Source organism: Leptodactylus fuscus, chromosome 3 (genome assembly GCF_031893055.1).
Source record: "Leptodactylus fuscus isolate aLepFus1 chromosome 3, aLepFus1.hap2, whole genome shotgun sequence".
Taxonomy (NCBI): Eukaryota; Metazoa; Chordata; class Amphibia; order Anura; family Leptodactylidae; genus Leptodactylus; species Leptodactylus fuscus.
The window spans coordinates 145,550,398-145,573,911 of NC_134267.1; the positions used below are offsets into that span (position 1 = coordinate 145,550,398).

At 40.6% G+C, this 23,514-nt stretch overlaps 1 protein-coding gene across 2 annotated transcripts in view; it reads left to right on the forward strand.

Annotated features, from left to right (window-relative positions):
- DIS3L2 (DIS3 like 3'-5' exoribonuclease 2) overlaps window positions 1-23,514 on the forward strand; it is a 230,714-nt gene that overhangs the window by 137,474 nt on the left and 69,726 nt on the right. For both annotated transcript variants that reach the window (XM_075268480.1, XM_075268481.1), the window contains 3 exons: window positions 6,885-6,997; window positions 11,151-11,258; window positions 12,831-13,064. In XM_075268480.1, coding sequence (XP_075124581.1) covers window positions 6,885-6,997; window positions 11,151-11,258; window positions 12,831-13,064 — 455 coding nt within the window. The remainder of the gene's footprint in view (window positions 1-6,884; window positions 6,998-11,150; window positions 11,259-12,830; window positions 13,065-23,514) is intronic.

Sequence of the window (23,514 nt, forward strand, 5' to 3'; positions counted from 1 at the left end):
CCATGCAGTGAAACTGGGCCTGTTAAGTCTGTATGTACTGCCCCCACTATATATCTATAACCAGAATGTGTACCTTTTTTTTTTTTTTTTTTTTTTTGTGAATTTTTCTTTGGCACTCTCTTGGCAGAGCATGTAGGTGAACAGGTTCTTGCCCACGCACACACGCTTCATTCCCTGCTGTATTCCAGGAGGACTTGGCTGCCGGCTTATTAGTTGTAACGAATACTCCGAGGGGAGACAAAGTGAAGCAGTCAGCACTCGGCAGTAGAGTATTCTCCCCACCCAATCCAGTACATTGGTTATAACCCTAATAAGTGTCTTGTACAGTTGATTCTACAGCTTCAGTATGGCCATGCTTATCTTTGAAACCCGATTTTCATGTAAATGGCTGTTTGGCCTGGAATCTAAAATGAGAACTGAAGCCCTGCCAAGTTAGGGTATGCTCTCAAAGCACTTTCCCCTCCTTTGTATATGTATAAAACAACAATTTACATGAAAATGGGGCCCCAAAGATCAGTAACTGCAATGACTTTGTAGAGTTTTCCATATTTCCCCAATATACCCCGACACTCCCTTTAATCGGATCTAGAAGTGCACTTTAAGTGAATAAAATAGATAAGATATTTCAAGTAAGTTTAATTTGCCTGAAACAAAAGTGCATCCAAAGGAGGTGGAAAAAAATGACCCAGCTTTGAGATTTCTAACACCAGGCTCAGACAGCTGTACTGGAGGAACTTGGAGTTGAACTGTGCACTATGTGCCAGCTGCAGGGTTAGCTAAATAACCTGCCAGGCTACCAATATAAGGGGAAAAAGCAGAGTCAGCACTGTTTGAGAGTCTCTTGCTTTTTATGTTAGGTTCCATCTGCTCCTGATGCTTCTAATGCAGTCGGCTCGGCAGTGATGTAATTTCTTTACGTGCTGCACCCCAGATGCTTGCTTTCAATACAAAGACATGCCAATGACATTACATCACATGACAGCTACATTATGTGACGTCTGATTTGGCCAATGGCCAAGTGGATTTATATCCCTGAAGAGTCTGTATGCTCTTAATCCTTTCAAAGACAGATTGTAACCGTGTCAGCTATGGATGTTTTAGTTAGTAAATGTAACCTACAAGTACGCACACATATGGGAGTCTGCGTAAACGCACATAAGTTTCCAGTCACATATCCAAATGGACTTAAAATTATCTAGTAACATTAAGAGAACATATCAAGACTTACAATGAGCTGTTACTTTATGTTGACTTGTTGGTTTATTTTAGGTGAATAAAATGTAACATCAGAATGTCAATTTTTTAATCAACTGGGAAAAATTGCTTTCCATTGATTCAACGCATTGGTGTCTTATGTAAGTCAGGATGTCTTATACGGTGTAAAAACTTTGCCAAAACTACATTGTGACCACAGCAAACATATTGTTGCGGATATTCGTATAGTATGAACTGGCAACACATTCCAGTACGGTAGGATGTTCACAATCTTTGCAATCTGCATACTTGCGTCCACTAGGACAGTCAAAAACAAAATGGTTGCCATTGTGTAAATATACTTTTTTTTTTTTTTTTTTTTTGGATTTGATAATTTATTTGGGGGCAACGGTTTTAAAGAAAGGGGATCTATCAAAGCCTGATCTTTAAAACATAATGTAGAAGTGTATCATGCCACAAGTGAAGGAGTTTTGAGGACCTCAGAGTTTTTGGTGCTTATTAGGGTGCATTCACACTACGTTTCCTGAAGCTTATTCTGAACGTAAAACACGTTCAGAATAAGCGGCGTATAAAGCAGCTCCATTCATTTCTATGGGAGCCGGCATGCGAGCGCTCCCCATAGAAATGAATGGGCTGCTTCTTTCACTCCGAGCAGTCCCATTGAAGTGAATGGGAAGTGCCAGCGTATACGGCAAGCTCTGCTCATGCCAAGCCGTACACTCCGGCACTTCCCATTCACTTCAATGGGACTGCTCGCAGTGAAAGAAGCAGCCCATTCATTTCTATGGGGAGCGCTTGTATGCCGGCTCCCATAGAAATGAATGGGATCTGCTTTGTACGTGCTAATTCTGAACATGTTTTACATTCAGAATCAGCTCAGCGTATACCGTATTTTTCGGACTATAAGACGCACTTTTTTTCCTCCCAATATGGGAGGAAAATGTGTGTGCGTCTTATAGTCCGAATGCAGCGTGTGCAGCGTCTGTGTCCCGTCTGTGTGAATCAAAAGGAGAGCAGCACGGTGCCTGCCTGCTCTGCCCCTCCTTCCCTGTCTGTGTCGCGTCTTTGCAGGAGCGAGATATGAGAGGCAGGGAAGTAAGGGCGGGCCAGACGGGTGAAGGAAGCGTGGTTTCAAGCTTGCCGAGAAAACCACGCCTCCTTCTCCCGTCTGGCCCGCCCCTCCTTCACTGCCTCTCAGATCTGGCTCTGGCAATGAAGCCACACAGACAGGGAAGGAGGGGCGGGCCAAACGGGAGGAGGAGGCGTGGTTTTCTCGGCAAGCTTGAAACCACGCCTCCTTCACCGTCTGGCCCGCCCCTACTTCCCTGTCTGTGTGGCTTCATTGCCGGAGCAAGATGTGAGAGGCAGTGAAGGAGGGACGAGCCAGACAGGTGAAAGAGGCATGTTTTCAAGTTTGCTTAGAAAACCACACCTCCCTCACCCGTCTGGCCCGCCCCTTTTTCTCTTCTTGCATAGCTTCACTGCAGGGTGTCTCTTTCCATCCATGGATGAGATAGATTAGATATAGATAGACAGAAAGACAGACAGAGACAGACAGACAGACAGACAGACAGACAGACAGATAGATAGAGATATATGTTCAAATCACCCCCATATCCCTAGAATACATATAAAACAAAAACATTACTGTGAAACACATACACATTTGGTATCCCTGTGTCCGAAAGCCCCCGGTTCTATTTACATTGGTGAAATATTATATTAGGTTATTAAATATTTCACCAATTTTTTTTCCTTAAAATTTTTTTTTTTTCCCTATTTTCCTCCTCTAAAACCTTAGTGCGGTACTTAGTGTGAATGCACCCTTAGGCTAGAAAAGATCTAAACGTCAAATACACAGTCGGAAGACTATTGTGAAAACTTTATGGATGGGTTAGACTTTACATAGAACATTTGTTTTACATGAGAACCCTTGTGTGAAGAAAGGGAAAGTGTGCATCTCTAATGCCACGTGTTAAACACTATGGTGGTAAAATCATGTTTAAGGCCTGATTTATTTGCATCTGCATAAGGAGGTTACACCAGATACTGCTCTTCAGTGTTGTGCAATATTTGGTTTTTTTTCCTATAAATTTACAGATTAAAGTGAGGTTTCTAGGTCCATACAGTGTGCTGGAGTAAAATAAAAACTGTCCAAAAAAGCATAATGTAAAAAAAGCGTTAGACTTTTCCTAATTCTTGAAGCAGATTTCTTCTTTTCAGCCTGCAAAAAAACAGTGTGCACACATACTTTCATTTTAGGTCCGTATTGACAGTTCAACCATTTCTTGTATGGCGAATTCTGACATTTTCCTTATTAGGGAGGTATGATATAACTACAGGGTCCCCCAAACCACCAAAATGTCATTATTAGTAAATAGATGTAGTAGGACTATAAGAGGTGGATATATTGCATCAAGTTACCACCTATAAACACCTCAAAAATGGACTCTCTTCTGTGAGAGATGAAGTACCTATAAAAGTGACACCATATACAAAACTAGTACAACAAACAATTGTATATCCATGTGCTTACCACTGCGACCTCCACTCAGAGCCCCGACACGTGTTTCGCACACCCTGCTTCATCAGCCCCCTGAAATGAGTCCATTTTGAGGTGTTTATAGGTGGTACTGAAGGTATCTACATATATGTATTTGATGCATACAATTGTATACTTCCTATCATCAAAACACTTGTTGTATTTGATTATTTATACATGTGTGTGACTACTATATATTGTGCAGCAGTGCGACCTCCACTCATATCGATGCGATTTTAATTGTCATGTTCTTATTTTTTCTTCCTTTTGAACATTATAATAAAATGTATCTATTTATGGGAAATACTGATTTCTGTGGTTATATTTATTTGATACAGATACCAAATAGGTCCAATATGCTCTCTTTGTAGGCATCTTGTATGATATATACCCTGGTGTTGAGGGTTGGTAGCTTGATTATACTCAAGCCAATAAGTTTTCCCAGTTTTTCTGGTAAAATTAGGGGCCTCTGCCTATATTCAGGTCAGCTTATATTCGAGTATATACTCTATATTATAGGTTGCAGCATATGGGAAAGGCAATATCTCCTATTTTCTCGCAAAGTTATATTTCGGACTCCTGCTGCAATGTACTTTTGTTGTTTGGACAATGTTTTCAATCTGACAGGTTCCCTTTTAAAAGACTGGTGAACAGTTGTGCCCATCGGAAACTCCTGTTTTTGAAGCCCATTATCCTGTGGTGGTCTTCCAAATACACCCAATTTCCTGTGTATGGGTGACTTTAATCACTGTGGTATAAACATTTGGTCACTTTATCATTCTACAATTTGTGATCTCATATTTTTCTGGCACACACATTACCTTCTTTGTACCTACCACCCTCTTGTTGGGCATCAAAATCTGTTCTAGTTTCCTTGTTTTAATATTCTACTTACATTTCCAATGGATGGTTTTAATGGGAGTTTAGGGTGGTCTAAGTTTTCTCTATGGAGATGGCCTGTTCAGATCCAGTGCCACTGCAACAGTGCTATAAATCTTGCTATAGCTGATCATTGTGGAAACGTGGTGTGTTTTTTTTCTTTTTTTTTTTTTTTCTTTGTAAAAATAGTTAATCTTACACACAGAAACAAAAATTGTTTCCTCTTCGTTTTTTCTTTTTTCATTAAATTTCAGGCGTAGCCGTCCCGTCCTGAGTTCTGACCGCTTACATTATGTAAATATATGTAACCAAATATTTACTTGGGGCTTCCATTAAAGGCTCGGGGATCTCAAGGGGTCTGCTAAAGGCTCCCCACCGTGGGGGATATCCTGAACTTTCTTACAGTTTGTTTGAATTGGCTGCTTGCTCCTGTTATCTCATGTCATGAGATCGTTCTCAGTTTGTCGGTTGTATAACCCAGCTTTTAAAGTTCAGGCGGATAACACTGGATTTATTAAATTAGGTTTCTGAGTAATGCTGACACTAGCTAAGCAGTTCAGTGCTGCAGGGAGACATGCACCTTGTGAAGTAAGGAAGAGGTTAGAAGGGCACACGTCATATGCAAAAATGCTATATGGATTTATAGTTTTTCCTCTATTGACTGACTGCTAATTCACATAAATGATAAGATAGGATATTGTCAGCTGCTTCTGACTCTGCACCATTTGTAATCTTCCAGTTGAACACATCTTGTGCGTGAATGTTTGCTTCTTCAGTCATAGACCATTGATTTCCTAGTCCTGTGCCTGTAAGGCTGAAGCCCCATGTTGCGGAAATGCAGTTGTTTTTTTTTTTTTTTTTTTTTTGTTTTGTTTTGTTTTAAATTTTGTTGCAGTTTTGTGAGCCAAAGCCAGGAGTGGGTTGAGTAGAAGGTAGAAGTATAAGAACCTCCTATATTTTTCCAATTCCTTTTGTAGCCATTTTTGGCTCTGGCTCAAAAAAACACAGCAAAATCTGAGTTTTCGCAACCTGGGGCCTTAGCCTTAAAGGGGCTCTATCATTGGGAAAAGTAATTTTTAACTAAGCACATCCTTGATAGCCTTTAGAAAGCCCATTTCACACATATACCTTTTGTATGTAAGTTGCCTCAGTAGTTTTTGAATGAGACCATTTTTATTCATATGCTAATTGGCCTCCAGCGAGCACCGGGAAGTCTCAGCGAGCACTCCACTCTCTCTGCTGCGTGCTGTGTATGAGAGCAGGGAGATGAGGCGGCAGCAGCAGCCTGTGCTGCATATACAAGAGAGTGTGCTCAATGAGACTTCCGGGGTGCACGCTAGAGGGTAATTTAGCATTTGCATAAAAATGGGCTCATTCAAAAACTGAGGCATTTTACAAACAAAAGGTATTTGCATAGCCTTTAGGCTATTTCACACATATGTGCTTAGTTAAAAATGACTTTTCCCATTGATAGAGCCTGTTTAAGGTTTCATGCAGAGGCATGGTATCATTTGCGGTCTTGGTTTAGGTTGTCAATACTGTAGTTTTTACGTGTTCTGCATACACCCAAATAAGTGCTAATTAAATGTGTAGCCCTTTAAGTTAAACTCTTGCAAATAGAAAAAAACTTTTTTACAGATATTTAAATACTTTCTCGAACAATTTTAGTGGTGGTGGCCTGTCTTGATCAGTTGGCAGTGGATATGACCAATGCAGGATCGTTTATACTCAATTTCCTTAGTATGGCTGGGTTATCTTCTCCATACGTTGTGTTCGTGGCTGATGACCTGTCCACAATAAGGAAATCATGACTAGGTTTTTGATTTGTGCCACACCATAGAAAATTCCTGCATGTATGGTTTTATTTAATAGCAACCAACCTAGACTACAAACTGTGACCACTGAGCTGGTAAGAAAAAAATATGTAAAACAAAATTTATTTGCAAAAAATGTTTGATTATCTCTAAATATTATATTGATGAGAACTCCTTTTAAAGAAATCAACTTCTCGTCACTGCTGTAATGATCACTAAACTTTAATTTATCTTTATAATAATCCCAAAATTTAGTTGGTGGTTTTTATGATGCATTAATTTCTTAAGAGATTAGTGCTCTTATTTCTTTTAAATCCCCTTTATAGACCTAGATTAAAAATATACCAATCTGCAGCCACCACTTGAAGGCGCTACCTGCATACTGTTATGCGTTAAAGTCAATTTACAGCTTTTTTTTTTGTTTTGTTTTGCAGGGAACTTCGAAGTTGGAGTCCATATTGCCGATGTAGGCTTTTTTGTCGAAGAAGGAAGTGCTCTCGATTTAATGGCAAGTGAAAGAGCAACCAGTGTGTACCTTGTACAAAAGGTATGAAAATTGTGCTGGTAATATGCAAAAAGTATAAAACTCAATAGACTTTGAGAATTTTTTTCCAGCTCTGTAATGCTTTCTTTCTCAGACCAAATCCACACTAGTGATGAATCTGAATCTCTTTATCTTATCATTGCGTTACACTACTGCCCATAATCATGTAGCTTTAGTGTTCTTATAGTGTTTATTATTTAAAAAAAAAAGTTGCAAAAGACATTACAGTCACATGTAAACACGTGTGAAGTGTAGTCCTCCCATAATAGTCTGGAACATTATGGTAAATGATTGTCAGTGTTTGAGCTTTTTTACAGACATACCCTATAAACTGCAGCTTATGATATCAGTATATATGTATGACCAGTTTTAAGGCTGCACTTATGCTTCAGAAATACAAAAATAACATCTGAACTCACTGAATTTACCACCAAACTGCTGGTGCTATAGAATTCTAGAATGATAGAAGTTCAGCTTGGTGAACGCAGGAAGGAGGGGGATGTCTAAATGTACACATAATTTTAATGTACACGCGTACATACTTATTAATGAGAATGACACTGCTAAGTTCCCAGCAGAATATGACACATCCTTTTTGTTTTTTGCTTTACAATGTTAGACTTTTGAGGTCATTTATAAAGGTAAAATAGTCTGTTTACAGATTGGCCAAGAAGAATCACAAGGCCCTGATTTCTGATGAAATAAGTGGCTGGGGGTAAATACTGCATGTGTGGTTCGTGTAGTTTTAAAGCTTAGAATCTCTGCTGTCAAACTGCCTTGGGGCCTTGCCTTAGTTACAGGCAATAAACCGACTCCTAGGAATAGGTACTGCAATTACTGAAGTCTTTAACTGCTGATGGCTCCACTTCCTTAGTGCATAGAACCACAAGACTGGTGTTTTAAAGCAGAGATTCTCAACTTTAAAAGAACCAGAACTATGGTTCTAGGCAATTCAGGACCCCTTTAAATCCAGGTTAAATCATGTTGAATCTACACAAGTTTAATGCTGCCATTTCTTGCGTTAGATACTCTTTAAAGGAACACTCCAGACAAAAAGTATAACCTTCAATGAGGGCAAACCTGGTGTCGTAATGGAGAAAATGAGGCCAAGGAATGCTCAAGTGAGCTTGGTGCATTATAGTAGGCACAACACAACCTCAAGGCTGGCAAGTCAGAGATGTACAGTATAGACCAGCTGCAGCGTCCCTCCTATACTCTCTATCCAACTAGGAAGGATATACTGGTAAACAGGAATGGAGAGACCAAAATGTAATATATAGAGGATGGTTCTGAGGTGCAGAGAAATATGGATTTGTTTGACTATTTTATTAATTTTCTGAGAAACAGCCCCTCTTGTGATTGTATGAGGGTATCTCTTAAATACTGCCGGGGTTGCGTCACGTGAGTTGGTATTTCCTGGACCAAACCCTGAGTTGCACCTCACCTAGCATCATGGCTGACTATGATCCTTTTTCCCTGCAGTCCATGGTCTCCATACTAAAAACATAACAGTAAGAAACAATAGAGAAGGGAAGCAGTGACTCCTAGCATCATAGATGATGATGATCCTGAGAGTCCAGACCCAGAATTTGGTTTGAAAAGTGTGGTCAACATTTACTCCCATATCTCATGGTCCACATCTGCCTGTGTGAAGCAGCACTTATAACTAGAGCAAAGCTCAAGAGGGGTGTGCATGACATGACTTCTGTCCCCCTGCCTTTTACCTCCCAGGTGTTCAGTTTGCACACATTTACGTTGGTCAATTCTTTGTCAGAATGATATCATAGTATCATACAGAGGTCAGCAATTTTTGTCTTACCCTAGTATGTTCCATGACTCACACGAAGTTGAACGGAGATATTTTGCCATCTATTTGAAATGGTTGGCTTGTTTCACACAAAGATTGCCAATGTTTGCAAAAACGATCAGCTGTGTTCTACTCTTGAATACTTTATTTATATTCTTATTTTCGTGTAGTTTAACCCACTTCTAACACAAAATGAACATTGGAAATGTATCCTACATTGTTCACCAACATGGGGATGAGGGGGTTAGTGGGCCAGAAAAGTGGTGTCAACTGGAAAGGGTGAAAAGTGTGTTCTTCTAGGGGCCACACAGCGGCTCAGTGGTTAGTATTGCAGCCTTGCAGCGCTGGAGTCCTGGTGTTCAAATCCCGACAAGGGCATAAAACCATCTGCAAGGAGTTTGTATGTTCTCCCCGTGTTTGCATGGATTTCCATCCCATAATCCAAAAAAGACATAATGATAGGGAAAAATGTACATTGTGAGCTCTATGTGGGGCTCACAATCTACATTAAAAAAAAAAAAGTGTGTTCTTCTGAAGGCTGCAATAAAAAAAAAAAAAATTCCCTTTCCTCCTTTTCACATGAAACCACATTGTATTGTATTGTTTTTGATCAGCAAATGACAAGCTTGCACCATTTCTCAGTATTTAGCCTAACAGTGTACAGTATAATTGCTAAACCCCTTGGTGTGCGTCAGCCTTAAACAGTGACCATAGATAAAGAATACCCCTCTGTTGAATTTTGGAAATGCCACTTGTCTGATCTCTTCTGGATCTCATTTATTTTCTTAGCTCATTGACTGATCATTTGTGTTTTACTTGTGGAATTGCTTTCACTGTGAACTGCACTTTAGGATTACTCAAGCTTTAAGGGCTTGGTTGTGTTTCTTACATTGTGTACAATTGATAATGTATGTTTTACTGGTAGTAAATTATCTTATCTGGCTTCAATTTTACTGTAATCCTTAGCACACCTAGGAGCCTTTTTTTTTATTAAGTATTGGCTCATCTTACTTCCTATGTATACTTAGTGTATAGGTGCCTGTCCCCTGTTAGAGCATGTGCTGTATTACCTAATGCTGTAATTCTGAGATTAGACGTGACTGCCTTAAGACACAATTTCAACATTGCAGCAGTTTTGAGAGTCTGAAGTCTTGTAAACTCAATCACAAAATCCTTGTAAAATGTCTGTAGTACAGAGTTTGGTATTTAGATATGTATATAAAAATATTGGCTGAAACTTATGTCCATGTTCATACTTTGACCTCACTGTCTAAACAGTTAGATTAAAATGTAACGTAATGTTTTAGTTATAAAAATATAATAAAAAAAAAATGCAATATATGGATATTGGTTATGGTACATAGTGTTATATGAATAATTTTCTGTTTTCACGATCCACTTTATTGATCTTTTGTTTTGTATTACAAGGTGTATTGGATTTAGCATTATTTATGATAAATTCTTTTGTTGTAGATGGACATATGTTTTTTTAATATAATCTGGCACCTAGTCATAACTATATATGTATGAATAGGATGCTCTTTTTACATCTATGATGAATGTATTTTCTTATAGACGGAACAATTAAAATATAACTTTTTAACATTGTTTTTGGGTTAAAAATAAAAATACACACATTAGTAATAGCGTAGTATGGATTAATCCCCCCCCCCCCACACACACACTCTTCCTCCATTACCATAGCTTGGCCGCTTGTTTATTGAACACCCAGGGGAATCTCCTTTCATATATTGATGGCTTGTCTCACCTGAGCAGTGCCCTCATTCACAAGTATGAGTGCATTCAGCACAGTTGTAAATATCAAATGTAATAGAAGCTTGGATCAACATTCTGGGTCTACATCCTGACAAACAATGCAAGTGTATGGGGTATTCTGCGCAACCCAGAAAAGTCAGAATAATACACTGCAGATTTTAGTAACTATGGAAAAACTGTCATATTACCTAATGTTGTTTGTTGCATAAATGTAAGGGCCTAACAAGAAAACTTGTAGGATAAATTGCCCATATCAATAGCATGAAGCAGTATTGAAGTGTCCTCTCAGACCTATAGAAGGAAAACATCACAGCATGCAAGAGAATAGGGGGAATTTATTAAGACTGGTTATATAAACACTAACTCCTGCTGGTGCAAGGTGCTCCGGCCTTTGTTTGGCATACAACTGGCGGTTCTTTTCACCAGAACAAAATCTGTGGCAGTCCTAAATTGGCACATATTCCAGTTATAACTCCCACCCCTTTTCTTGAGTATTTTAACTATGTCATAATCTGCTTAATATGTTACGTTCTAGATTGTTCTATTTTGTAAGCTGTTTTTATTCCATTGTAGGTCATCCCTATGTTGCCCCGATTACTTTGTGAAGAGCTTTGCAGCTTAAACCCAATGGCAGATAGGCTAACTTTTTCGGTTATATGGAAAATCACTCCACAGGGAAAAGTAAGCATTAATTCTTAAGTTTGTTTGAAGCATGCTTGTCTTCGCTGCCAAATTGTCTGGATGGCTCCCACAAAAAGGCTGATATCCTAGCTCCTGACGTTCCTGGAGAGTTCGGGAATTTCTTGGGCACAGAGTATATACGATGTGGGCCCTTTGTACTGGTGATATTTGGGATGGGAAATTATGGCACATTTCGTACCCATACCCCAAAAAGGGACATGTCATGCCTTTAAAAGGGGCATGACTATATGAAAATTTACACACCGTGGATGACACTGTGCTGGACTTCTAGATCTCAGCACAAAAAGTTGTCAAATATGGCTTAAAAATATGTCTACAGTTTAATTCTACATGTTCTCAAGATATAGAGAGATCTATGTAGATTCTGCATGTTCTTGGGGCTGATTCTGAGTGAGATGGTCATGGAGCAGATTCTCCTTAGTGTGCAGTCCATGACTGCTAGCTGCCACCGACCAGCTATGGGAGATTCAGGGGAAACTGACAAACTGCGATATGGCAACTAATGTCTAGAAATGGTGTTTATTATATAACCTAGTACTGCACAGAGGTTTTACACTTATATAGACAAAGAATGGTTTAAAGGGAGTATTTTGTCTCGTAACTAGATAGCGATAAGCACAATATCTTGTTAGGCTTGTGATAAGGTTTTCAAAACTGCCTTTATTTCATACTTCCGCCCCATTGCATCGATATTTGGTGTTTTTTGTTTTCTTTTTTCTAAATATGTGTATCTGGAGTTTGTGCTTCAGTCAGTGCTGCAGATTACCCCCCCTAATTACCTCCCTTAATTCCCTCCAAGATCCACCCATGAGAGGATGAAGGACCACCCCTCTGTACTCTCAGCTTTCAAAAAGTTTTCGGCATGCACAGTAGAAGGATGGTGGTGCTTGCCCATACTCTGTCTATTGCACCTAAATTCAAGAGATGGTCATATGTTGTTTCTCAGAAGTAGGTGGTGACTGCCCCAGGGGTGCAAGTGCTGCCTAAAGTCCAATCCTGACTCAATGTGCTGTATTTACATACTACTCAAAGGGCATCTTCAACCTGTGTTCCATCATATTCAGAGTGTGCTGCGTTTTGGGGTTAAAAAATTGCTGTAAACCAGAATACATTTAAGCTAAAAACTGGATTATACCTGGGTTCTGGGAGAGGGGGAAGACATGTGAGAAGAGAAAGCAGGCAAACTTGTGAAACAGTAAGATGGGGGGGAAAACCCTCTTTAAGCCCTCATATGGCTTTGTGAACAGAAAAATAGTCATGGGTTTAAAAGGCAGGAAGTCAAAAATGAAAACTGACAAATGCCTGTGGCTTGAAGAGATGCCTGTGGCTTAAAGAGATTAAATGTTGTGATGGGACACGGCTGACTGTTGTGGGGGGAGACATTGTCCAGTGGAACCTCACCTGGCCTTATGCACGAGGCCCCATGAATCTATAGTTTCTGGTGAAGGGAAAGTCAGCCTTTTAAAAATTCATAATAGAGATGGTCATTCTGTTATAATCATATTTTCTAATGACTTAATTTTAAGCAAAATTTTTCTGGTCCCACTTTAGATCCTTGATGAGTGGTTTGGCCGTAGTGTTATTTGCTCTTGTGTGAAGCTGAGCTATGATCATGCACAAAGCATGATTGAGAGTCCAGAGAAACTGCTTGATGCCCGGGAGCTGCCCCCTGTGTCCGCTGACCATACCATTGATGAGATTCAGCAAGCGGTTCTCAACCTGCATCTTATTGCACAAAATTTACGTAAACAACGATTTGAAGATGGTGCTCTAAGACTGGACCAGGTGACTATAACGTCTATTTTATTGTATTTTCATATTTAACTCTTTACATGAGCATTTTTATTAGTATATATACTTTTATGGTTAATATGTATATAAGAAGGCATAAAAGCAGTGTTCAGTCGTTACATAAGAGTGTGACTCAAGAGGAGAACGATTCCCCTTCTTCTTCCAATGTAAATCTGTATGGACTTGATAAAAAGTGGTAAGTCCCATGTTTCCTATTTTTAGAACAAAGTACTAACTTTTTATTTTTATTTTTTAAAATAGTTTTCACTGTTATGGTAATTTTATTGTAGGTGATCCAAAGCTTCCTGTTGTAGCAGCTAGTTTTTTTTTTTTTTTTTTTGTTTTGTTTTTACTTTTTTTTTTTTTTTTCCACTTTGTTGCCTTCATTTTGGGGAACATTTTGATGCTTTTTTTATTTTTTTTATTTTCCCCTGTAACTGGGGCTGATATATTATCCCTAATTACAGGAGTAATACAACCTACTTGCACTTACTGCCGAGCTGATCTGGATGCTCTAGGACCCAGGAGCTGGTTCAGTTTCTAGCTCCTTGCTAAAAACTGAACCAGCCCATGGGCTGGTTCAGTTTCTAGCTCCTTGCTAAAAACTGAACCAGCCCATGGGCTTCCATAACTGTACACACAGCGCTCATTTAGCAATTGGAAAGGTAATCTACTGTCCCTGCCTTATTTCTGTGGGATTCCAGCTGTTACAGCTAGCATCTTGTGTAGCTTCTAATTTGTCCTTGCAGAGTTAAATAACCTTCCCCAGATGTCCCCAGATGTGTGTGGTCCAAAGAGCGGTCAGCTACAGGTTAAGCAATGCAGTGATAGTTTTCTGGGTATCCAGGAGAGACTTGGTGCCCTAGGGATGGGTCAGCTTCGGTTCTCCTTTAGAATCATAGCCCTAAAATATCGCTGTATAACATTTTCACCCTTTACCTACCTCACAGCTGTCTGTAGGCAAATTAACCAAATCATGCCCTGCCCCTGGCAGTGGCCCAGAATAACAGAAATTACCTAGGAGCCATTTGCTCCAACACTAATAGCCAAAATTACACACTTTTTTTTTTTTTTTTCTTTTTTAATCCAGCAGTGTGGCTAGTTGCACATGGCCCTTCCGTGTATATACAATATCACTATAACACTGCCCCTATAATGTACAAACCACTCCTCTGTAATGAAGCACACCTGTAGCATATTACACAGTACAGTATCTTAGAATACAACTCAAAGTGCACCCCTGTGCACTAATCATATTGTGACCGCTCCAGAGACGCACGGCACTATTATTGATTTGTGGGGTATTGTGATCCTGGCAGACAACTGCTCTTCTTCTTCCCCTCTCTTCGTCCCTGTATCTGCCAAGCTCCCCCCCCCACCCCCCCAACCTGGAGTAAGTGGACATGCTAAGATCCTTCTTCCTGATACTTTTAACTTCCCTCCCACTTTTTTACACTGAACAAGTAAAAATGTTCCCCTACCGGAAGATGAGTATCGTGCTCATATGTTGCACCTAGAATATGAATCCTGGGAAACTGGTATCTTCTGCCAAATAAAATTTACCTGCAAAATTGTTTGTACAAAGATTCTACTTAAAGCATAACTAAACTTTCAGACCACTTTTGGTTTTCTGACACTATTGGTCATTAAAAATTTGTAATATAGTTTTACAAATATTTGGATCCTTGCTGTGAAATGTGGACTGAAATGTGGGAGTGACTCCCCCCCCCCCCCCCTCCTCTCAATTTGTCTACATGTTACACAGCCCCCTACATTGAGGCGCAGAAACGGCTCTTGATGCAGAAACGAGGAAAGAGTGGAAAAATACAGGATTTCACAGAAAGGATCAAAAATGTGTTAATAAAGTGTATTATAAAATTAACGCAAATACTGCTAGAAAGTCGAAAGTTGTCTGAAAGGTCATGGTGATGCTTGGTCTATTAATCTATTTTACTTCCTTTTAGTAGATGAGAAAGTCTGTTACAAAATTGAATCTCAATAGTAAATTGTACAATTAGTAAAAAGTTGACATTTACTTTCTTGGAAACCTAGCACCTTAAAGTGTATTTCCATGCTGCTTTCTCGCAAGACTTACCATCTGCAAATAGCCTGCTGCATTTTCTTCACCTACACTGAGTGGCATCTTTCTGATAGTTGTTGTCAAGGCCTTATTTCTGCATTGCAGCCTGGAATCTACAGTATTTGTGTGTTAGTGAAGAATCTTGAAACAAAGTTTCGATGCAAAACACTCAAAAAAGCTTTACCGCATCAAAGTTTTTTTTGTTCAGTAAACCTTCCCTCTTCAATCCCTTCTTGGGAACTAACAGCTGTACAGTCTCAACAACTGGACTATTGTTTTATCTATGCTGCTGCAAAAAATCTGCTTTAGGAATTGGGAAATGTTTTCTTTTTTGTGTGCTTTTTTTTTTTTTTTTTTTGGTGATTGCAATTTTTTTTTTTTTTTTATACACTGTAGCTCACACTATGGACCTCAAAACTTAGCTTTTTTACATGCGCACACACACACACACACACACACACACACACACACACACACACACACACACACACACACGGTCATTCACAGGCCTGGAAGAGAATGATGTGACAACAGCGGAAATGTTGAAATAGAGTTCAGCATGTGACCCAAAGGAGTACTGAGGAATAGCTATAAAGGGTGACGAGGATTAAACTCTTACTTTTATTGGATACCTTTGCTTTCCTTTTTTTTATGCATCTCACCCAAACTGTCATTGGCATGCCGCTGTGGCGTGTTTTTTTTTGTTTTTGTTTTTTTTACTGTACATCCTCACCTTTTACAACCCAAACACCCACAGTTTGGCAGCAGAGAGATGCACATTTGTACCTTTGCCAAAGTAACAAATTGAAATAGTGACACTTCATTCCAATCCTATCCTACTATTATAAATTTGAAAGTTTGTGTTTGTTATTCAATCACGCAAAAACGGCTGAACGGATTTGGATTAAATGTGGCACATAGCATGTGTGTTAATCGAGGTTACAAACTATCTATCTACTTTTTATCCTGGTAGATGACATGGTTTCATGACTGTTAGGAATTTATGTTCATATACTATGTTACACTGCAGGAGATTTCAGCTATTTGCTCTTTGTGCTGATAAAGCTGTTCTGTTATATCTCTATGTAAACACAAAGATAACACTGCTAGAAGTCAGAGTTCTCCTCAAGCAGAGCTGAGGAGGATTGAACAAGCTAGATGTCAAGTGGCTCTTACAGCTGACGAAACACTGGAGCAGACTGATCATCGACGCCAACAACACACATTATATGGCGTCCCAGCGAGCTGCTGAGATACCAGAGCAATCAAAGGCACAGCGTGAGGAACAAGTTCAGTGGCAGGCCAGCTTGAGAGCTACTGAAATGCTTGAGCAGGTGGATCTTTGATGCCAACAGGCTCATTATATGCCGTCCCAGCAAGCTGCCGAGATGCTGAAACAATCACAGGGACGTTGCCAGGTACAAGTTAAGTGGCAGGCCAGCTTCAGAGCAGCTGAACTGCCGGAGCAGGCGGATCGACGCCAACATGCTCATTATATGGCATCCCAGTGAGCTACTGAGATGGCGGAACAATTACAGACACGGCGTGCCAACTGTCACACACGGCTATACTCCAGGTTTCCGTAACAAACCTGACATTTTTATACACTACACCCTTAGCAGAGCTGTGTGGGTATACAGAGATGTAGCAGAGCTGGGTATTCTGTGTATATGCAAAGATGTAGCAGATTGGGGTATGCTGTGCATATGCAGAGATATAACACAGATGGGTATGCTGTGTATGTAGAGATGTAGTAGAGCCTTACTCCAGGTAACAACTGTTGGCAGGTTTTTCAATGATATCCATACTGAGATTCACATGATGCTTATCCTAACAAAAAATCAAATCTACCCATGCAAAGCCAGGTCCTCCTGCTAGTTCCTCCATAAAATTGCCAGCTAGACAGTGTCACAATTCAGTCCCTGGTCCGGCATGCCTATTGCTCAGCTCCTTATCACATCCCTGTCCACATGGCTTAGACCCGTGCAGTGTGTGTAGTCATCCTGAGTAAGAACTTGTAAGAGACCCTGGGTACTGCTACAATTCTCCATAGCAGTTTATTGTGCTGTATTAAAGAGGAGCTCCTCATATTGATGTGTGCTGCATAGTTTTTTTATGGCACTAAAACTCAGCAAAATTTTGATATCTTTAATCATTGCTTGTGTTTGCACTTAGGCTATGCTGTTGAAGTACGGCAAAAACCAGTAGTCTTAGTACCTAAACAAAATGTAGCAATGAATATGACCGTATGTGTAGAATCCACATCTGGAATTATTTTCCCATTGCACAAATTTCCTGTCCTATTTCCTAAAGGCCTTTCTGATTACTAGTACAACAAAATGAGATCTAGTGAGCGATCTTGAGTAACGTACCCTGTGTCACTTAATGCTGCCACAGGTTTTTTCATGTATAGGTCTAGTACAGTCTAGATAACCCTCAATAATTCTGCACAAGGTTGGCTTTAGAGCATATTTGAATGGCAACCATAAGATCTGACCGGTGGATGTATCTGTGAAATACGCTGCTACACAGTATGCAAGTTATTACCAACATCAGCTAAGTGTTATTGCTGGGTACACCACCACCTATACACTTCTTTAGACCTATAATGTAAAGGGTAGGTGTTCCTCACCACCCAGCGATGATTCTAAGCTGTGAGGCTGACCCTGGCAGTGATATTGGTAACTGAAACTAACAGTCATTTTCTGGAATTGGGCACAATCCTACAAAACAAAGTGCATTCAATTCAGCGCACTGTTGGCTTTGCAGTGGTATATAACATGCCACATCTAAAAAAGACCTTTCATGTCTTCCAAAATTGCTGTTTTTAGATTGTTATACCAAGCTAGAAAGGTTATATCCTAAAACTGGATTGCAAACACTCCACCATTTACAAGCAAATTATTAATTTTTTGAGTTTGGAACTTGCTGTGCAAAAGATCTGTGTAAATTTAAAACTAGACAATGGTAAATGGCACACTTCGGTTCAATTGGGCACCATTTTGGGGCCAAACCAGAGTAACTTCAGCTGACCAGAATTTTTTTTTTTTTTTTGTTGACACTATGTAAAGGAGATGCAATCCATACACTTGTCTGAGAATAGATTTATTGAGCCAATATTTTCTACATGTATTAACATATATCTTTATGAAAAGCCCATTCACACGACGGGGCCGTGTACTCGGCTGTGAAAATTGTGCATTTTCACAGCTGAGTGTACATCCAAGGTTAAGCAGTTTTCACAGATCCCTCCTAGATTTTTTAAGTGATCTGTGAAAGTTGACCAAGGAATAACGCTTCCTATGATTTTAAAGGATCAGTCACATGGACAGTTATAAAATAGGTCCTGTGAATAGCTCCATTATTTTCTATGGTACCGCATCATTGGGGCTGCCATAGGTGTACAGAAGGGCTCATTTACTGTTGTGTACACAGCCATCACAAAGGCAGCAACAGTAATTAAAAAAAAAAAAAAAAAAATCCTTGTCTTCTCTGTGGGAGGTCTGACTGTAGTAACAACCGGATCCCTGGTTCTGCGGCTGCATGGTTTCTTGTAGCTAATTAACACTGGAAGTACAAATATAGTCAAGAGGTGGTCCAAAACCTATTTTTAAAGAAAAAAAAAAAGTGAATTAACATTTTTAACCTCTTGGTCTTTGCCATTTTAACACTGTTTTCACATGAATAAAAGTCAGATGTAAAATTTTCCATAGTGCTTAACCTTTAGTATAGATACTCATTTAATCATTTGGTATACAAGATAATTGGAGAAAAGATAAGCTATTGTAGAAGTTTTTAATCTGTTGGCTTACATCACTGGCATAAAGTTGGATATGACTCATAGAAACTTACTAATGTATAACAGATTAACAAATTGTGCACTATAGTATAAGGTGGTGTCAAGATGTCCTCTGAGTTTATCAAGCATTGTCATTCAATGTATGTGCTTTGGTGCATGTCCTGGGCCTGTGAGTTTCGGGTGCAGTCTCTAAAGTGGTGCATTTGGAATTATTTTTCTCATTAAGGCTGGGGCCCCACGTTGCGTTAACATGTGTTACAGTACCTGATTCTGGCTAATCCCATCCATACACTGCAGAAAATATCTGCGTTTTTGCAAATCACAGCAGTATATCAATTGTACATTCGGAAATGCTGGTGGTTTCCATATAGGTATAATAGAAGCATAAAGTACACAGAAGCAACAACTGAGTGCACTGTCGGCTTTCCAGCAGTATATAAAAAGCATGTGCCCGAGAACATGAAAGGTCAGTGGTGGATCCAGGGTTTGCGGGGCCCTGCGCAATTGACTTTGGCGGGCCCCTACGCGCAGTGCGCTGCAGCAAATTAGGCCCCACCCACTTTTATGTTGACTCCGCCCATTCTCATTCATTTTTCATGTGATTCCACACAGTATAATCCTCCTACAGTCACCCGTAAATTATATGTCCCCCCCTCCATCTCTCTCCATTTTCATATACACCCTTCATCTACCCCTAGTTTCATGTCCCCCCTCTATCTCTGTCCCCAGTTTCATGCCATTCTCCCCCTTTATCTGCCCACAGTTTCATGTCCCCCCCCCCCCCCCGTCTCTGCCCCAGTGTCATGCCGTTCTCCCTCCGTTCATCTGCCCCAGCGTCATACTGTTCTCACACACACTCACCTTCCCTCGTTCCCCCGCAGCTCTCTCCCTCATACACATATTGTAGGCGTGATGTGACATCATCACATCGCGACTACAAATGCTGGAGCTCAGCGTTAAAACAGGAGCTGAGCTGTGACAGCTCCTGCTTTAAACGCCTATGTATTCAGCTCATTGGCGTCTGTAGGACGCCGATGAGTTGAAATCGGGACATGCTGACCCAGGGCCGGCTCCAGGTTTTTATGAGCCCTTGGGCGACAGAGCCTCAGCGGGCCCCATTGTAAAGGAGGCGGGGGAGTCGAGACACTGTGCGTCGCAGATGAAGCGAGTGACGTCATGCAGGAGTGTGGCGTCACCAACGCCATACCTCCTAATTTTTAATGAGTAGAAAGAGGGGTAAAATGTGCGGCGCGCTCTGCGTGCCGCGGCAAATTTGGCTCCACCCACTTTTATGTTGATTCCACCCATTCTCATTCATTTATCATGTGCTCCCACATAGTATAATCCTCCTACAGTCACCCGTAAATTATATGCCCCCCCTCCATCTCTCCCCCAGTTTCATATACACTCTTCCTCTGTCCCCAGTTTCATGTCCCCCCTCCATCTCTGTCCCCAGTTTCATCACGTTCTCCCCCTTCATCTGCCCACAGTTTCATGTCCCCCGTCTCTGCCCCAGTGTCATGCCGTTCCCCCCTTCCCTTCATTTGCCCCCCCAGTTTCATTGGGCCCCCTCCATCTCTGTCCCCAGTTTCATGCCGTTCTCTCCCCACCCCCTTCATCTTCCCCAGTGTCATGCTGTTACCCCCCTCCCCTTCATTTGCCCCCCAGTTTCATTGGGCTCCCTCCATCTCTGTCCCCAGTTTCATGCCGTTCTCTCACCACCCCCTTCATCTTCCCCAGTGTCATGCCGTCCCCCCCCCCCTTCATTTGCCCCCCAGTTTCATGGGCCCCCTTCATTATGTTCCACCTTAATATTTAATACAAAACAAACACTTACACTCACCTTCTATCACTCACCTTCCATCGTTCCCCCGACGCTCCTCTCTCCCACTCCAGTCACATACGCGATTAAAGCAGGAGCTGTGACCTCAGCTCCTGCTTAGCTACGGCCCAGCTTGCGTGTGTAAGCGTGATGTGATGACATCATCGCGCCTACACACGCAAGCCGGGCCGGAGCTTTAAAGCAGGAGCTGAGGTCACAGCTCCTGCTTTAATCGCGTATGTATTCCAGCTCATCGGCAGACGGACGCCGATGAGCTGAAATCGTGACAGGCAAGTGCCGGGGGGCCCCCAGAGGCTCTGTGGGCCCCGGCACTTGCCCGACTGCCGAGCTGACGGGACCATTTTGTTAGGGTTGCCCGGCTCGCCCGGCCCTGGATCCGCCCCTGTGAAAGGTCCTCTTTTCAGGTTTTTCAAGCCCTTCCCATCTTGGCCCCTACTACTTTGATTCTCCCCCCCCACTCCCACTCCCATGGGATTCCTCTAATTTAGCATAACTCACCCAAAACTACAGAAGCCTGGGCCTTCTGGACTTCTCTAGGCATCACCAGGCAGCTATACTGACCAGACTGATTTGTTCCACAACACCTCACATAAACAGTGGGTTCAGACAGAAGAATCATTAACCCCTTTGTCCCTGATATCTCAACCCTGGCTGGCGTCTTCAATTCATCCCTCCAGTACCTGTCTTTCTACACTGTCCATCTCTTAACCCTTTGAGACAGACTTCTGATGAATATGGTCATTCACAAAGACCTGATGTTATGACTCCTCTTTGTAATAACCCCTTATTTTCAGCGCCAGTAGATGGGGATACATTCCTCATCTAGAGCTTCTCTTCGGTACATGAAGTTCCCGATCCTGATCTTGCCATTCTCTCCTTCCAATTTTTGCAGGGACAATATCCCAACAAAACCCTCTTTTGGTAGGAATATGCCCAGCTACATAACTTCCTCTTTTGACCCACTTGGGGGTTTTAGCCACTCCATGCCTGGGGACTTCCTTACACCTTGTTCCACCTGGTTCACAACCTGAGCCTCCTTCCCAGTGACGCCAACTGACCCACTCAAACTCCCACCCCAATTTTTTTTGTTTTACTCTTCTCCCCTGCTATTATTCACCCCTATGTTCTCCATCTTTATCTCTTACCCTATTGTATATTAACGTGTGTGCCCCACATTGTATTTTGTGAATATCCTTTTTATCTCTTCCATGTGTGTTTTTTTTTTTTTTTTTTTTTTTTTTTTTTGTGTGTAAAACTTCAGAACTTTAACCAAATAAGTATATTTACAACCTGTCCCACTTATACAATTAAAACTTATACAATAAATCTGTGTAGAAATTTTTTTTTTTTTTTTTTTTACTTCACTACGTGCTGTTTGGTTTTGTCTTGTCTTTTGCATTGTTCAAATGGTGATGGACTAACATCACTCCTAGATAGAACCAGCTTTCATAGAAGTTTGTTTCACTCTGTTCTTAAACTCTATAGGTTAATTTTTTTTTGCATGATTTTTTTGATCTGCTTCTTAAAAACCTCTTCAGAATCTACCTTTTTCTTACTGTGGGTACAGCCAAAATGAATTGTGAAATTGATTTATGCTTTTTTCAATTTGTAACTCCTTACAAAATTCTTCCTCTTTATAAGCCCAACTTTCCTGTCCACCCATGACACCCCTGCCATTGTCCTGGTTGGCCACTCATTTTAGAATACAATTTAGGAGAAACACTAATTAAAGGGCTTATCCACTTTATAATATTGATGGCCTATCCTTATTAGATCTGTAATGGTCCAACAGCCATACAGTCTCTGAACAGCAGATGTGCGCGGGTCCCAACCCTTACAGTTCTAATATTGATGACTTGGCCTAAGTATATGTCAACAATTTTCGAAACTGCATACCCCCTTTTAAATGCACATATGAAAACTGTTGAAGTTCACATGACATTTTAGATTTTTTTTTTTTTTGCAAAAGTTTGCCAGATGCTGTGTGCGTTTTGTTTCTGAGAACTCAAGATGCGTACTGTTTTGAGTTCAGTTGTGCAGTGAAAAAGTTGACAAATCGTTTTCAACAGTCATCAGTTCACTTTTAATCATACAATCTTGGACTCTGTTAATGTGTTTGTGCTTTCCAGAGTTTTTAAGTATTTCTGACTGGAATACTTTGTTTTTCTAATGCATCAGATTTCCCGATTTTGATAGTAGGGATAGAGATACAAAGTACACCCTCTTTAAGTTCTATGGGTTTATTTATTGGTACCTAATTAAAAAAAATAAATAAATAAATAAATCATAATCTGGTCCATTGAATGTCTCAAAACTGGGTAACAGATTCCTTTCGGCTGAAAGTCTTAGCTGTTAGATTACCTCACATTTGATTCTAGAATACTTTGCTATACAGAGGAGTTCATGGGCATGTCAATGTTCCAGACCAGCAAATTGCCCAAACTTTTCCTATCAATCGGCCACATTTTTCATTATCCAGTCCCTTCTGATACTTAATTTCCCCTACTATGGAAGCTGTGTCTTTACACGCTGCTTCTGCATTTTGGCTTAGTTTTTATGTAAATGATGACCTGGTCTCCTTTTTCATGTGGTGTTCATCTAAGGTCTTAATATTCAAGAGGACCTTTCATGTCCTTGGGCATATGTGGTTTTATATACCGCATTTCCATTGGACATCGTCTATAACACTATGGTTAAAGGGGTTGTTCCATCACAAGGATCC